Source organism: Cinclus cinclus, chromosome 7, assembly GCF_963662255.1.
Source record: "Cinclus cinclus chromosome 7, bCinCin1.1, whole genome shotgun sequence".
Taxonomy (NCBI): Eukaryota; Metazoa; Chordata; class Aves; order Passeriformes; family Cinclidae; genus Cinclus; species Cinclus cinclus.
Genome location: NC_085052.1, coordinates 17,866,392 through 17,883,767, shown reverse-complemented (window position 1 = coordinate 17,883,767; position 17,376 = coordinate 17,866,392). Strand labels below are relative to the sequence as shown.

Here is a 17,376-nt window from a genome sequence, read left to right as displayed (position 1 = left end):
GCCCACCCTGACACCTCCTGAAATGGCTCCTCCTGACCCAGCCAGGAGTCCTACCAGAGGCTGTCACTCTGCAGGAGCCCACAGACAAGAGAGGGAGGAGAAACCACCTCTCTGTCTTCAGACTGGGCAAGCAACAGAAGCAACCTCCCTCTTCCCCTTCATCACCTCTTCAGTGGAATTTTAGCGTCGTAAATTCACTGACATTGCTCTAGGTTTTTGCTGCTCTTACTGGAAATTTCCCATCTTAAAGGTAGAAAAATTAAAACTCGAAACTCCCAAAACTTAATGTCGTATCCTAACTCCTAAATAGTTTGGCATCCTGGTGGATATGCAACTAGTGTCAATCTCTGACCCTTCAAAACAGTCATGATTGCTCTCATGCAGATGTTATCTCAAAGACATTTACTCACCTAAAGCAGGATCCCTAATTAGCCCTATGCAGGGCTAGTCTTCCATTACCCATAAGGACATTGAGCCAGGAATTAAATCACACCTCAGACACATCTTGTCCCACATCTTTCAGCTCTCCCCTAATACCAGACAATTTCACAGGGCCCTGGTTCTAAAAAAAAAAAAAAAAAAAAAAAAAAAAAAAAAAAAAAAGAAAAAAGAAAAAAGAAAAACAACGACAAAAAATTCTCTGCACTGTTTGCTGGCAGAAGAATAAGAATTGACACATCATGGTTTATCTATATGGGAAAGATGTTTGGAATTAATGACAGTTGAACAGCTTCCTCAGTGGACATTTCTTCAGACCCCACCAGTGTAACAGTGACTATTCCTCCTGAGTAGAAAAACTATTCATGAAGCTCTGGCAACACAATTACTTTGTCACAGGGTAAAGCTCTTCATGTTTGCCTAAGGGAAACACATCCCTTCCAACTCCTTCACCTCCCCTCCATCACAAGTAACTGATGAAAGCTTGGGATGAAGAGGAGGAGAAATTAGGATAAAGTAATGGAGAAAGAAAGGGGCTGAGACATGTATTTCTGGCAGAGAAGCGAGGAACTGCTCATGGCAAGACAGAATATATAAACAAAAGAAAACAAACACAAACATAAATCAAGATTAACACAGAATGATTCTGTCCCCACGCTGTGCTGGTTGTGTGCTGAGCTGTGAGAGAATTATGCCACCTGGCATTCAACTCGGGGACCAAGAAGCTTAGGTTTTGTATTTCATAACTAGAAATTCAGTCCTAGACTAACTCTGCTGTACAGCTGATGTAAGACAGGAATGAGGAAGGTGCACAAAAAGGAACTTCCTTGCAGTGGCTGTAGCTCCTCAGACTAGAAGTACAGTCCCACCACTTGCACATATCAAGTGTCCTCTCTCCCCCAACTACATCAAGCACTTCCAATGCATCCAGTTTGGGAGGGCAAGAGCAAGGTCACTCTCACCCAAGCCTATGGCCACAAACTCTTTGATTTAGCACTGGGGCATTGCTACAAGCCCCTCACATTAATGAGCAGCTACTGAACAGGACAACTGTAGGACACAGAGGAACTTTCCAGATAAGCTTTTAGTGGTGTAAACTTGGAGCAAAATTTGTCACAGAGGTAAGAAGGATCATAGAAAACAGTTTCAAATATCCTCTGTCAGAATGTGCTCAAAAACTCACTTTTATCAAGTTACTCTGACAAATTTCTTTCCTAAGACAATCAAAATGTTTGGAGTACTCACAAATCTCATGGTACAAAATCTTCTGCTCTAAATGAGATGTACTAGACTCAAGAATTCAGGAGCCTAAAACTCAAGGAAACTTGTTAGAGATTATTTTCCCTAGAAACAAGACAGCTCTTCTTCAAAAGCCTTAGGAACTCTACAATTTTGTTTTAAGGCCACAACTGAAGCATATTTCAAAGAACACATTCCATACAGCTTTTAAACCTGACTGTGTCTTCAATCAGTTGTGATCCCCAGCAGCTTTGGGGAGTTTTCTGTTTTATTTTAAGAAGCCTTTGCTGTTCACCTTTAAGCACAGTTCATATGCCTGCATCAACACATGAGAAGGTAACCTCAACCTTTTTTTTATTTATGTTTCTTAAATACATTAGCAAAGATTAAAGTGTGGTTAAGCCTCCCCTTTTATCTTGGCATAATTCATTTCTACGCCATATCAACCTTCTCCAGGGCTGGATATTTGCATATTAATAATAAAGCCTGCTTTTTAACTCCTCCCTTTAGCTTAACATATTAAAAAGTGTTAATAGATAAGACTTGGCTCTCAAATTAGTGGTAATGGCAAAGCAGAGTTCAAATTATTCCATTAAAACACAGACAGCTATGTTTATTGTCCTCCCACATTTGAGTTAAGCTGGAATTCCACTCAGAGAAACTGTCCTGCTCTGATTATGATTGAGAAGGTGTAGGTTTGATCATTTCCCCAAACTGGCAAAAAACATTTGGGAGCAATGGTTTGAATATCTTTACTGTTTCCCAGACTGGCATTCCCATACATTCTTTCCCAAGTGCAAAGGAATTGAGGATGCAGCTCCATGGTTTCTTTAAGCCAGTTTATGTGTGGGCTGCAGCCGGAATGAAGAAGCCTGCCCCTCTCCATACCATCATGCCTCCCCACTGCCAGTGTTGTGCTGGAATTACTGGTGCTGCAGCTGCATGGGTAGCAGGGACAAGGAATCAATCTACCTACAAACTAATCCTCCCCCTCTTATTTCCTGCCAGGTCATTTCCTACTGCACATCTCATCACCACCAGTACCAGCAGAATGAAGTGTGTGGAACACATGCTTGCTAGGGGTAGAAGACCACTCCTGACAGCAGCTGGCACTTCACCAGCTCAGAGAACTGGCCACAACGTAAGAATCTGCTCTTGCAACTTGTACTGCAAAGCAGGCATACTGAAGCTAGCTTTAGGATAATGCAGTTGAGTATTAGGGCAGAGAGCCCAGGCTAGACTGACTGCCCAGCATGTACCCATGTCCTCAGGCAATTTTTATTCACAGATAGAGAACAAAACATTGATACACTGCTCCAATTCTTTCCAACTCTGCAAACACCAGCGCCTCTCTTCTACAGTGCTTAAGCTCCTCTCACCAACAGCAAAAGCAGCCTTTGCTGAGTTTGATCACTGAAGCAGATGAAGTCTGCAGGATGTGAAAATAGCAACAAACAGAAGCTGCTGTATTCCCCCTTGCACTGTTCTAATCTCCCCATTCACATTATTTCATTTTATGTTTTTTGATGCCTTGTAAAGCTCCAGTTCCTGGAATCAATGTAAGAGTATATGACTCATTTAAAGAAAAGACCAAAATATTATCTGATCACTTTGCAGAGAAATTCAAAGGTAAAGAAACATAGCCAATTAATTAGGACAATACTAGCACCATAAATAAACAAACAAACAAACAGAAAGGAAATCCATCACTACTTTTATGCCATTCCCATGTTTCCGTTTTTAAAATATTAGGATTTTTAATTATTATTTTAATACCTAAAGATGTTTGCTTTGAAACTACTTCAAGACACTGACAAAACATAAGCAAAACATGAAGCCAAATTTGCACTGATACCAGCAGTGCTGACAATATCATGCCCTAAAGATGGCTATTGCTAGGAGTGCACCATTTATCACGGCTGAATGTCTCCTTTTTCCTCACAGTATTTATTGAATGCACATGGCAAAGTTCTAAAATACACACCATAAGGTCAACTACAAATGGCTACAGAGATACCAGTTCTCAGATTCTGAGACTTCTGATGGAGGACCTGCACTGACCTCAGTCTAAAAGACTCCTCACTCTGGACTGGGATTCGAAAGGGAAGCAAAAGAAGCACATACTCAAGTTTGAGGAGAAATTCTGATAGAACACTTTTCTACTGGCAAAGTGGGCTTCTTCTGTTGACAGCACAACAGCATCTTATGTAACCTCAGATCAGACACAAGCTAACTTTTGTACCTACACTCTCTCTGCTCTTTTTGGAAAGAATTGCATCAGTAGAGATTTTATCTCCTCCAGACAAACCAAGTGCTGCTACCCAGAGACCCCAAATTTCAAGAGTCACTTGAAACAAAAAAAAAAAAAACAAAAAAAAAAACCAAACCCAAACAACAAAAACCACCAAACCCAAACAACACCAACACCCCCCCAAAAACAAACAAACAAACAATAAACAAAAACAAACAAACAAAAACCACCAAAAAACCAACAAACCCAGGACAAAAGTGACTAACAAAGACAGGGTCTTGTACATCAAGGTCACTTTTTCCTCCCCTAGATCCAGGAAAACCCCTAGCTTCATTTCAGCAGGAGTAATTGTATTACCTAACCCTTATCTGGCACTTTTTTATCTGTACCTCTCAGAGGTTGACAGCACTATCTGTATATGATACCACTATTTGCATGAACTCCATCAGTAGTACACAAGTCACTTCAAAGCACAGTGTCCTGTACCAGGCCAGTAGCTGCTGTCACCAAACCAAACCCAGAAGAAAACATCTGTGAGTCCTTGTTCTATGCTAAACCAGAAAAACAACTCCTATCTAATCTACTGACTAGAGAATTCAAAGACTGTGGTATAATACTAGCAGTGAAAGCCTGGATGTTGTGTTCATTTTAACTACAGGGATTGTCAACAGCTGTATTACCCTACAGGTAATACTCACTCAGCCTGATCCTGTTCTTCCTCAGGCTACAACCCCACTGAAGCCAGTGGGAGCTTTGCCTTCTCAACTGGGGCCCACATTAACTTAAAGTTTTGCTATCTCTGTCTGCATGGATGTTCAAGATGGGCATCGGCCCTTATGGAAGAAAACTGATATCAATGGACAGAATATTTTGCTGTAAAAAACTGAATACTGACAATAGTAGTATGTTTGTTAATACCACCCATTTTTGAGACAGTTATACACTGTGGATGTCCATTCCCCTTTCATTCCTGTCCATCCCCTAGCAAAAAAGAACAAAAAAATAAATTAAAAAATCAACCCCATCCCTTGCTTCAAAACACTTCAGACAATCAAGATCTTATCTAGACATCTCAGTGATTTTACAGTGTTACACATATCCTAGTATCACAAGAATATGTTTTACCTTGAGGCAAATGTTTTAATTTATGTGCATGTGAGCTATTTGCAATACCTCCACCAAATGGAGCCCATATAACCCGTCGGATGGCTTTCACCCAATCTTCCATTTCATTCTGGGAATTAGCCATGAGCAGGAAAGCCTCATGATTGACAGGCATCTTTTCCCGGTCCCCTGCACCACCTGAAAGACAGAAGACAAATATTTTTAGCATCCAGTTCAGAAGAGAGCTATCAAAGTTGAACACCACCAAAAATCTTGGTCAAAATAATCAAATTATTATTTCAATTGAGTAGTTTTACAGACAATTCCTGCTGATGTGCTGTGGCACCCACAGAGCACAGGCTCATAGAAGATCAAAGCAGAAGTGCAAAACATGCATTTCCAGCGTGGGAAATCTGGAGATGTTGTATCTGCTGTCTCAGCAATAAATAAAGTGAAAGCACAGGCCATAAGATTCTATAGGAAAAATAAGACATTAATTCCACTACATGTGCTTTGGTATTGAGAGATTTCTACCCAAAAGAGGGACCCAAGTGAAGTGTAAGACATTTTAAACTGCTTCAGATGTTGAAGTCCACTTTCCCCAACTCTTTAGGATATTTATAATCTCTACAGAGAAAGAGACCCACTCTGATATTGGATGCAATTCAGAAGAAAGTTAAGAGCTGGGGATATTATTCTGACTCTTCCATTTGACATAAAAACTTTAGGAACTATTAATGTTGGTGTGCAACATCTCAGAAAAGCACTGACCAGAGTATTAAATTCACTCAAGCTGTCACAAAAAAACTGTCCCTTGTGGATACTTGAAACATTTTGACCCTGCTTTTCCTGTTTCATTTTTAGGTCAGTACTCCAACAATATAAATCTTCCCCTCATCCTTCACTCTATGTTCCAGATCTGGATAAAACCGTGTGAGCACCACAAAGACATAAAAGCTTTATTAGAACAGCCTCTGTATGAAAAGGCTATTGATCCTGTCCAATTCAGCAGCTGCATCCCCAAGGGCCTGGAGCTTCTCCATCACCATGGAAACTGCCTTTGGCTTTGCTAGGGAGATAACATCTGAGCTCTGTGTCACTGTCATTTCCAGCCTTTCAGCACCTACTGGCAAACTAGAGCTGCCAGCCTGTGCTGAGCAGCTGAGATTGCCCGCCCGTGGAATTCAGAGATAAGAGCAGGATGATGGTATGCTGTGGTTTCTGCAGAGCTGATTTAGCATACACAGAACATGTGCTTCTTAAATCCTTGCTAATCTGGGGAAAGAAGCAAGCTGGGAAGCCAAGGAAGTACTTTTTCTTGCTATTAATTGCTTTCTTGCCTTGACACACTCACAAAACATTTACTGATTTTCAAAGCAGAAGTGGTAAAATGAGATGCGTTGGGAAGTATTTTGTGGTTCTCCAAGAAGCAATTCACTAAACTGGGAAACTGAGGCAGTCTTTCAGTAAAGAAGAGAAACAACAGCCACGAGGGACTAGTAGTGCAGTTTAAGAAATAAAAGCCATGATGCTTTTTCCCCACATGTGCCCAAATCCTCTTGGATAGCGTCCCATTTTTCAATTTACTGAATTATTCATATTCCTTAAAGTATATAAAGAGAACAGCTCTCCAGCTCAAGGCTAGGATGCAGGCATCTGAACAGATCAATGTCCCACCATATTCCACTGCAAGGATGACATACTTCATCCTTTGCATACAAAACTGCCTGTGCAGGAAACTGCAGTTAGTGAAATTCCTGTCACTGCATAGATCTTTTTTCCAACATACTCAGCCTCATGGTGAAAGCAGAGGTTGTGAAGTCTAATTCTTGCACCTTACCCAGCAGACCCACTGACACACCCTTTTTCACAAGCAAATGTTTTATAGGAGATGTGACTGAAAGAGGCTTTCCACAGCCCTCAATACACACCAGAAATGTGTTTCAGGATGTGGCATTTGGCAAATAGATGGCCTGAGCTCAAGCAAGGCCATCATTCTTCAAAGGAATGAAACATCCTCAAAAGGACATTTATTGTATGGGTCCCACCACCAGCAAACAACTGAAATTGGACAAGGTAAAAATACATCCCTGCTCTTAAGTTTAAAGAGGTCAGCTGAGATCTTGCCCATCCAAGACATGAAGGGCAAGAAGACAGCAGAAGTTTGTCTTAGAATTAATCACAAACTGTAAATTTAGTGGAATTAGCTGCACTAATCCATACAAAGATTGCCATAAGAAGCACAATAAGCAGAGGTGACTTACTGGACTTCTGCAAAACTGGTGTCAGCCTCTTCCCAAGGAATCACTGTACCAGAGGGACTTGACTACAAGCCCCCTTCCTCTAAGATGCTACTTTGGACCAGCCAGCTGCTTTCTAAACCTTCACAAACAGTTTTCATTCAAGCATTTAGGGGGGAAAAAAAAAACCACACACACAAAAAAACAACAATAAAAAAAACAACAACAACAACAAAAAACCCCACCCAAAACTTTATACTTCTATTTGAGTCTGCAAAAAGCAAAAACTGGATGGGAAAAAAAGATTTCTGTACACACCAGACCTGAGACTCTGCCAAAGACTACATATAGTTCCTCCACGTTTGGCTTTCCCCACTGAAACTTGAAATAGGAGCAAGGTCATGACCCTCCAATCAGCCTGTGGGAGAATCAGTAGTGACTAGACATTTAAGTATGAGCAAATGAGGGGAACTCCACACACGGAGGCCAGCTTAGAAATAAGAACGCACTTCAGAACTGCTTCTTGTGTTAGCATGATGTGACTGTGCACTGGCAGAGCATGGAGACCCACCCGAAAACATTTTTCTTTTTAAATAACATTTTACTCATATTTCTTTGTACACTTGGCTGGTTCCTTCTGCTATATCCTTGAGGCATCAAGGAGCAGAATTAGGGGTTACTAAAAGGCAGAGTTCAGACACATCTCTTTACATTGCAGTGACATTCAACTGCTTTTTCAGTCTTGTTTGTCACAAGAATGAGAAACAGGCAAATTCAAACACCTAGATCTTCTAAAAAAGCAACAGACAAAAAACCCAACAACCTCCAAAACCAACCAACCAACCAAACAAACAGCCCAAGGAAACAATGTCACAAGAAACTTTGTAGAAGCCTAGAATTTTATCTGAAATTCACAGATTATTTCTTCTATGGGCTCAGACACAAAGCAGGATCCTATAATGGATTTCAGGTTTGAATTGGAAACACAACACTGTATCAATTCAAACACACTGGACTTTAGGAATTGTTTTAGGAAAACAATTTCAAAGCTTTCTTCCCACAAACACTTGGAGACAGAATTTTAGTTTCACCCCTTACAGCAGGATGAAGTTCATATTCAGCTACTGAATTCACACCTCTTCTCTGCCACTAAGCGAGCTGCAGTCCTTACCATGGTTGATGTTAAACTCCAGCCCTGGAGCACACAAGTTCTATTTCTATTGTGTGAATCAAACAGGGCGTCTGGCTACTCAGCACCATCACAGGGAGGAACACTCTGTTAATGATTTTAAGGACAGACAAGGGTTTTTCATACCCTTGAACAGAATTTCTCACTCATCTTTAATCAAGCTTCCACATAAACAAGACTGGGCCTCAGAGACAAACCCTGGATAGCTCAGGATTGCCATGGGCAGACATTCCAGTCCTTTTGCTCAAAGCTACTTTCATCTCCAAACCAGAGACAAAATGAAACTGTCTGCACACACAGAGAGCAAGTGTCTCAAAAGATGTAGCAGGAACAGGGGTCTTAACTCTGGGGATGAATAACCCATCAGCTTTAGCATTAGCCCATGACCAGGGGATCCTGTATTCAGTTGCCTGCTGCAGACTTCCTGTGTATGCTGGACAAGATGCACTGGATTTCATCCTTATCCATGAAGCAAGTTGGCAGCTCTATTTGCCTCTCATCCAGGTGTACAGAAACTGAACAACTTGAAGAATGGGAAAGGTGATGGCAACCATGTCACATATACAGTAAATGTAAGAGCCCAGAAGGATTAAGAAACTTGTTTGGTTGTTGCTTCCCATCCAAAGGGCTGCAGGTCCCAGCTGACTTCAGTGCTTTGCTGCCCCTATCCCAAGGTACCTTCAAAGTACTTTACTTTATGTCAAAGTGCTTTACATACCCTGGTAGGTATCTTTGCCTGAAGGGAGCAGTTGAGCTCCAGGCTCCCAGTTGCAGTGCACAAATGCTCTACCTCCAGGACCAGACTAACCCAAGCTGGCAGAACTGCCCTCCTCTGCCTCCTCTCCTGGTTTCTTCATTTCATATGGCCTGGGAGCCATGACCTACTAATGGCAGCAGTCACCTCAGAGTAATGTCCACCTCCCAGTCTGTAGAAATGATCCTCCTTTCAGCTTTCCCCCCATGCCCTACAAAAGGGAAGGTCAAATGCAAAAACACTGGCACTGAATCTTGCTAAAAGTGAGATGGGGTACTGCAACAGCAGCAGGACTCACAGTCTACTCTTCAAGGCCCTGTTTACTGAACATTTTTTTTTTTAATCATTCTTACACAGCTAAGCATTCACTGGAACGTGAAGAACATAAGGTATCATTTTGTTACATTTACTTGTCCTGCCCTGTGTTCCTGTTCAGAGAACTTGCAACAGACAGGCTACATCTCTGTCTTTATACAGCTCTTTCCAATGAGGAAAAACTAGCATTTTTTTGTTTGCCTTGAACCTCATTCACTCAAGCTTAACCTTCGTAGGATCACTCGTGAAGCCAAACCTTAGATACCCTTTGTCTGCATGGAGCAGAAATTCAGGGGAACAGGCCTGGACTTCTGCATGGGAGATGAGACAGCCTCATTGTGTGCAAAAGGAGGAACTTTTATATATCTTCTCAAGCAAAGCTGCTGTTGGGTTCTGAAGTTGGCAGCTTTCTTCTTTGCTTAAGTAACTTCTTCTAGTTCCACCTCCTCCCTCTGGTTTGCCTTTCACCCATTTCTTACATCATTCTTCTTGCTGAGGTGCTTGTGTACTGTCCTTACATGAGCCTCCTGAGGAGTAACACCATGACAGTAACCTGTGTATGTGTACACACTGACATGTTTGTTTGCACTGCTTCGGTGTGGACAGAGCTGGGGTGTTTCCAGCGAGAGTGAAATCCAGCTGGCCGTGCACGGGGGCGAAGGGCAGCTCGGGGCTGCACTGGGGCAAGGTGGCTGGTGGCGAACACTGGGTCCAGCTGACGTGTCTGCCCTCAGTGCTGCAACAAGTAGTGACAGGAAGACAAGCGGAGGCAGACAAGCAGCAGCAAAGATCTTGACAAATGGTCAAAAAATAGTTCTCACTGCTGAAAAGAACAATGGCAATGATTCATCTTCCCTGACCGGGGCTTTATGATTGACTTTAAGGTGAGTATCAGAATTCGGGGCTCAAAGATATCCCTGATAATGAAAGAAGGTGAAAAATGAGGAGAAGTCTGTCAAGAATAAGGGCAACTCTGCTAGAGGGAATCTTTCTTTGAACAGCAGGGAAAAAAAAACAAAAGAAAACCAGTCTTGATCTCTGGATCAAGAGATGAAAGAAATATCAATGAATAAGCAAAAGTTCATTAAGAATGCTTTGAATAGACACTTGAAACCTAATTCCTTTTCTTCAGTCTTCTTACCTTTGATTCCAGCTAATGTTGAACCTCTACCCTGAGCACTGTCCACCCCAACCAAAGGTTTTCAAGAGCCTGAACACCAGAGATAAATCTTGTCTAATTACACCAGAATCCTGGGTTAACCTGCCATCAGCATCGGTTTAAACTTCTCTGATATTTTTTTTCCTGAATTATTCTTTAATAGAAAGGGAAATTTGTTGTGAATATGAAACTCATCTTTAAATAGTCCATTTAGGCTGCCTGAGAGCAGAAAAAACAGCAAGCAAAATCTGAAGTAGTCAAGGAGTAAGATAAAAACAAAGAAAACAGGGGGTTTCCCAGCATGGTTATGATTTGAGAGGAATTAAACAGCACAGTAAACAGTGATGTGTTCTTGCCATGATTTTTTATTTGTATCTGTCCATCTATCCCCACCCACCCATCTATCTATATATGGAATATATGATTTGGAAGTTGATTTGGAAGTGAGTAAGTGCATGATCTTGTTTTAAAGACATACAAAACTAAGAAAACAAGGCACAATAATTTAGTCTCAGGTGGACTGCAAATGAAAGAATCAAGCTTTGAATCAAAATACATTCACTGTGTAACAGTTCCAATGGACAATATGATGGCATTTTTTCCTAAAGAAACAGGCACCTCTGTAGGTGAAAGGTGTTTCATTTCCAGTTTGGAAGGAGCTTAGGGGGATCTTAACATTCATTATTCATTTGGTTGTGGCAATGAGAAAAAGGAAATCTTAAATACCTTTTATTTTAATGAGGAAGTTCAGCTCAAACTGACACAGTTCACATTTTCTTAGGGCTAGACTTACAAGCATGCACTAAAATCTCACTGAGTTCTCAGTCAAATATCAAATGCCTAATTACTTTAAACACTTGTTATTTCACCAAGTTCCATGGTAATTACAAGTAGAAGTTGATAAAATTTTCCAAGTTAAAATCACTGCAGAGGATTCTGATGAGTCTGTAAATGTTTTTTTTTTTGATACTGTATCTTAGACCTCATCACAGAGAATAAAGCAAAAGCAGGAAAACACTCTGAAGCCACTGCCATCTATTAAGCAATCCAGAAGCCCTGTGATCTCTTCTCCCCTCCCATGCCTTCTGTGGTTTCAGAAGCCATTAAACTGCTTTTAAAATGCACCAACAAAGAGATGAGACCTCAGAACTGTGGTTTCTTAAGCAGAAACACCTAACAAGATTTAACATGAACAGAGTCTCTAATAAAGCTTCTCTGTACTAGTACATGGACTACAGAAAACCCTTATAAACCTAAGGCTAGTGATCTGTGTCAGCTGTCAGGATCAAGTGTAGGATTACTAAAACTATATGAAAGAAATGAAGATTAAACTGAATCTTTGGCCTGTTCTATATAAAGCCTGTGTCTGGCTATCTTGACTCTCCTGCCTGGAGATGTCTTTCTTGATAATGCATGTGACCTTATTACTCTAGACTTTTATCTATTAATTAAAGTGAAGAACTGTTTAAGACTACCAACCACTTCAAATAAAGCAATACCTTGGAAATAAACAAAACCCATATTTCAGGTAGGTCAAATGCAAGTAAGTGATGTCACACTCCAGGAAACATGGCAAGCAGGAAAATAAAAAAGATGCAAGATAAGAGGAAGGGAGAAAAATAACTTCAAGCACTCTTCAAGAAAAAGTCAGTAGAACTGCACACAAGATTCACCTTGAACTTCTGCTTGTAAAACCTGCTTACGTGAGTTCAGTGCTGTGTAATGTTTGAACCTAATTGAGCTGATTTTTCCTTAATGTGCTTTATCTGCCCTTGTCTGAACTTCTCAAAGTTTCAGTAAAAAAGGCTCAGTCAAAAGTTATATCTCTGGCGTTAAAAACATGTTTATAGTACTAGTACACCCATGCTCTCACATCTCCCTGTTGTCAGTTATTTGAGAAGAGACTACTTAAGAAGAGACAATTTTAGAAAAGAGATTACTGCTATGCTGCCTGGGATGTGCTGCTCACTGCGGCCATGAAGTACAGCTTAGGTTGGCTGAAGTGACTTCACAATGGAGGGAAGGCCACTTCTACTGCAGCAGCCCAATATTTAGAGTTCCGATGAGCCCAGGCATAACATGCAACTAACTACAATTTTTTTTCCAAGAATGCAGCATCTCCCTTGTACCAGCACAGCTCAGGCACCAATGCCTCCACCTTCTGCCCACAATTACTTTGCTCCACAAAAGGAACAGACATTTACAATGACCACACTGCCTCCCCAAAAACAGAGGTTTCAGGAGCTTGTGAAATGTGCCCCCCATGCTGTACAGTATCCCTATAAACAAGCTGTACTTTAACTGCTTTGTTATCAGCTTCTACTAGCTAGCAGCAAGGGATGAAAACTTTCCAACATAGTCACGGCTAGTTCAGGAGGCCAACAAGGAGGGTTTACAAAGAGGAGTCAATCAACAATAATTAACATGAGGAACAACTACTACACCAGCAATTTCAAGGAGCTGCACAACACCACTTCACCTTTGTTACAACTTGCATGTTTCATCCCAGTGTGAATTCCAGAGTACCAATATTCTAATCATGTCCAAAGATGCCTCAGGAGTTGAACTGCTTTAAACCCTTCTGGCTCTTGACTCAAAGAATGTTTTCTGATAGGAGGTTACTGTGGAGATTGAGCATGTTCAATTCAAAGCCTGCATCATAACAGACAGAGGCTTCTTATGTGGAGCTCTCAAAGTGCAATGGCACATTCACTGCCTCTTACAGCAGTATCTACTGACAAAGCAGACAAATTCAGGGTATTGTGTTTCCTCTGCCAATGCTAACACTGTTTTCCTTGCCACAGCTCCTAGCGGAAATGAAATCTGAAATGGAAAATAGAAAAGAATCTGAAAGTATTGAGAGCCTAGGCACAGTTGCAGTTCAGCTTTTTCCATTTACACATGCCTGTGCTCCAGATCTTGCAAAGCTTCCCTTTACTGTCTGACATGTCACCAGCTCTCAGGGAGTTGTTCACCTCATCATGTGTCTGTCTTAGAATAACCAAGGGACAACTTCTACTCCTCTCTACAGGTATGCTGGGGAAGAAAGGGGGAAAAGAAGTAATTCATACCCTCATGGAAGAAGACCTGGTGGTGATGGCAAGTGGGGATGATGAGAGGGTGCAAGATTTTCTTTTCCCAGCACGTTCTGTAGACAGCCTTGTACCAACAGGACTTTCCCTTACCCTCCTCTCTTCCACTCCAGAAAATTAACCCTTTCTGTCTTTCCTCAGTGTATTTCAATTCCAGAGAATTACAATGAGCCCAGTCCTTTATAGTGATGGTGTGGAACTGCCTGGACTATGTGCCTACAGTCATTGTGCCAACCTCTGAATTGAAAGGAGAGGAAATGAATGTTTTCTCAGGCCAGCAGAAGCCACACATTCACAAGGAGGCAGTTTAGGCCATCTGGTAGGAGTTGTGTGTCTGTCCCTGCAAGGCATATTGCAGGAGGCATCTAAATCAAGGCAACTTAATTTGAGGGTACAAAAAAAAGGTTACAAATGTATGTATGGAAGACTCAGAAAGTAGCAGCAAAGCTGTGCAAAACAGGCCATATGGCTCCACAAGGCTCTCCAAAGCAGCAAGTGCCCAACACTTCTGAAGAATGTATCAAATTATATATTCCAACTGTGGTTATGTTTACATGCTATTATAAGGGAGGAAATTCCTTCCTGACCAAAGATGAGGGTACTTTATGCTTTGAAAAATCTGAATGAAAATAACTGGATAATTTTTATGCATTACCATGCAACCACAAGCAATTTGCTCATTCTCATAAATTTCTTCAAATCTCTCACACCAAAACAAAAGTTGAGGAAAATTTTATATTCTGACAAGAAATTACTTACCATAACATAAGAATAGTGAATTCTTATATATTTTTCTTTAATAATTTAATATTGGAGGGATAATATCCAGCTTCTGCACTTTTTCTGAACTGTTATGCTAACATTTGCCAGGTCTGCTCCATGACAGGAATGAAGTGGTTCATGACTTCTGATCTCTACAACCACCTTCTCCCTCCACCTTGCCCATCATAAGCCTATTTACATGTCTCCCATCTTAGCCAGTGCTCTGAACCCTGAACTGAGGAGAATGGAAAAGAAGCCATCCACTGGTGAAGCTCAGGCTGCAGATGCCAGAGCTTTTAGCAGAGCCTGTAAATACTCTAATTCTGTGTAGACTGAATACAGATTACTGCAGAAATTCAAGCCAACCAATTACGAACATTATTATCTTCTTTAGTAAAGTAACTGAAGCTTTACAAGCACAGTTTTGGCAGCAGCAAATTAATGGACTATCATTAAGGACTCAACAGTTGCAGACTTTGTTTTTACAAAAAACGAAGCTATTTGTCACATTAACACAGAAAAAGGACTGAAATGTGAAAGCATATATACTGTAGGTCTTTGGCAAAATGTTGAAAAGTTTGAGGAAACCCTTGCCAATACTAATGATGAGACAATGTAGATGGAAGTGCTGCTGATCCACATCCAGACTTAAGAGTTCAGGGATATTCTGATCCAAGTCTGCAGCCTAGTCACAGTTTTCACAGACTAACAGTTTTATAGCAGTCTCCTCCTGTATCTGGCCATGCATTGAGGGATCAATAACTCTTCTAAACTTGACTGTGTAGCACACAGCATTCTTCATTGTCACAACAACGCTCCTTGGAAAAAATGAGGAGTACATACTTGTCACTAGGGCCCAGCACTGCAGCCACTCAGAACAAAACTGTGGATGGCTAAAGGACTCCAGGCTGGCAATGCAAAAAGCTGGCTCTCAATTCTTTGTGCTTCAGGACAACTGTCAGTGAGGTGCTACTAGAACAATGCTTAGAAACATCAATTCTAATTCTGTCCACTCACTGGCAATGAACAAACTCCTCCCAGTCAACAACATTATCAGAATGCCTAGAGAAGTTGCTTTGAAGTGGTTAATTATTAGGTGATATAATCTCACTTTTCAGAAATATGCTGGTTTAGATCAGGTGTAAACAAGAAATGAAAAAAACAATAGGTAAACAACTCATCCTGAGAAATATCTTCAGCTGGTGGCCTTGTTCCCTCTGAAGTTCAAGGGAACATTGCACAGAATGCTTTCTCACTCTAGAATTCCCAGTGGAAGTTCTGTCTTGCAATATTCGCTGCCAGTATTCCATACAGATGTACCCTTCCACTGCATCCCATCCTGACAGTTGTGTGTCTCCATCATAGGCAGTGTCTCATCTGGCAAGCTGACACAGTCACCTTTGAGTTGCAGAGGCAGGGAGTAAAGCTCAGGTGCAGAACCTTAGAGAGCACAGTTCAGGCAGACTGCTCATAGAAGCACAGCTCAGGGTTTGGGACTCTTCACATTTTCATCCAGCACAGGAGAACTGCCTCAAGCATTACTGTGCAAGCTTCCACTCCCACTGTGCAGAAGGTTCACCAGCATCAGCAATGAGCTGTTACTGCCCTCCAAACAACAGCTTCCAGGCTAGTGCCACATTCCTACCTGGACATCTCGTGGGCTAGGGCAAACCCCAGTGAAGTGACATCCTTCCCAGAGAAATCCTTGAACTTTTACTGGTCTTCCTAGATCTACAAGGCACTGTAGTCTACATGTTCTGTCCTGATAGTCTTTACCCAGAACAGCTAGCTGGCAAAGGGAAATCCTTGTAGGTGAAAACCTCAGCAGATTTCTCTCCACTATACCAGCACTCACAGCCTCTTAGAAAAGCACACTGACACCTACTGAGGGACACACTGTGTTTCCAATATGTGCTCTAAGAAATCCTATGTTAGTTGAAAGTTTACAGGTCTGTCATGTTTCAAGCAAAGGCAACTTATCAAAGCTAGGTCACAGTCCTAGAAAGTCAGAGTCTCCTAACTAAGAAGGGAAACTATGAGAATTTCCACAAAGGAGCACAAAAAAGAGAGCAGTGCTCAGGAGACATTACAACTCACAAGAACCTTCCCCAAAAGTTCTGGAGGCTAACACAGGTATGTACAGCAACCAAGTGTAATAGAGCAACTTTCTCCTGATGCAAGAGCATATTTGCTGCATGGATGACCACACTGGGCAGCCAAACTCTGTGACTACACCCCAGTTATCTCCAGAGCAAGAAACGTTGCGCATGCCATTTACACATGGCCATTTTAAGACCCACATATTCTGAGGGAACCCAGCCATCAATGTATGTTATGATGTACAAATACAGAAGATGAAGTTGTTATCCCAAAGAACTAAAAAGCCTTGCTCAGTCCTCGTTGTAATATACTACTTGAATGGAAATGCCAGCACTGCCATTTGAGCTGATTCTGCCAGTGGTATGAGCAACATAAATTAAATCTAATTACACAGATCTGGGCCACAGAGAACTAGAACTAGTATGAGACCAGCAGAATATCACCCTCACTATTTGGAATGCCCTCTATAGGCAATATATTTGTGTACGTTTATGCTTATAGAAGCAGAAAGCCCATTCTGAAAATGCTGACATAAATTGGACTGCTGCATAGATTCACTGAGCCTGGCTGGTCCACTAGGAAAAATGCAAGGAGGAAACAGGGCACACATATTTGCCTTGTGAGCCTCCTCTCTCTCCTCACCCTGCTCCTTTCTTGAGAGCACAGAAGTGTATGCAGCCATTGCAGGCAGAATATGTTATAAGAATTTGCCGTTCTAGTGGAAGGCAGAGTA

At 41.5% G+C, this 17,376-nt stretch overlaps 1 protein-coding gene across 1 annotated transcript in view; it reads right to left on the bottom strand.

Moving 5' to 3' along the window:
• ARHGAP22 (Rho GTPase activating protein 22) overlaps positions 1 to 17,376 on the bottom strand; it is a 113,054-nt gene that overhangs the window by 30,964 nt on the left and 64,714 nt on the right. Inside the window, exon 3 of the mRNA XM_062496382.1 lies at positions 5,102 to 5,230. Within this exon, the coding sequence (XP_062352366.1) occupies positions 5,102 to 5,230 (129 nt within the window). The remainder of the gene's footprint in view (positions 1 to 5,101; positions 5,231 to 17,376) is intronic.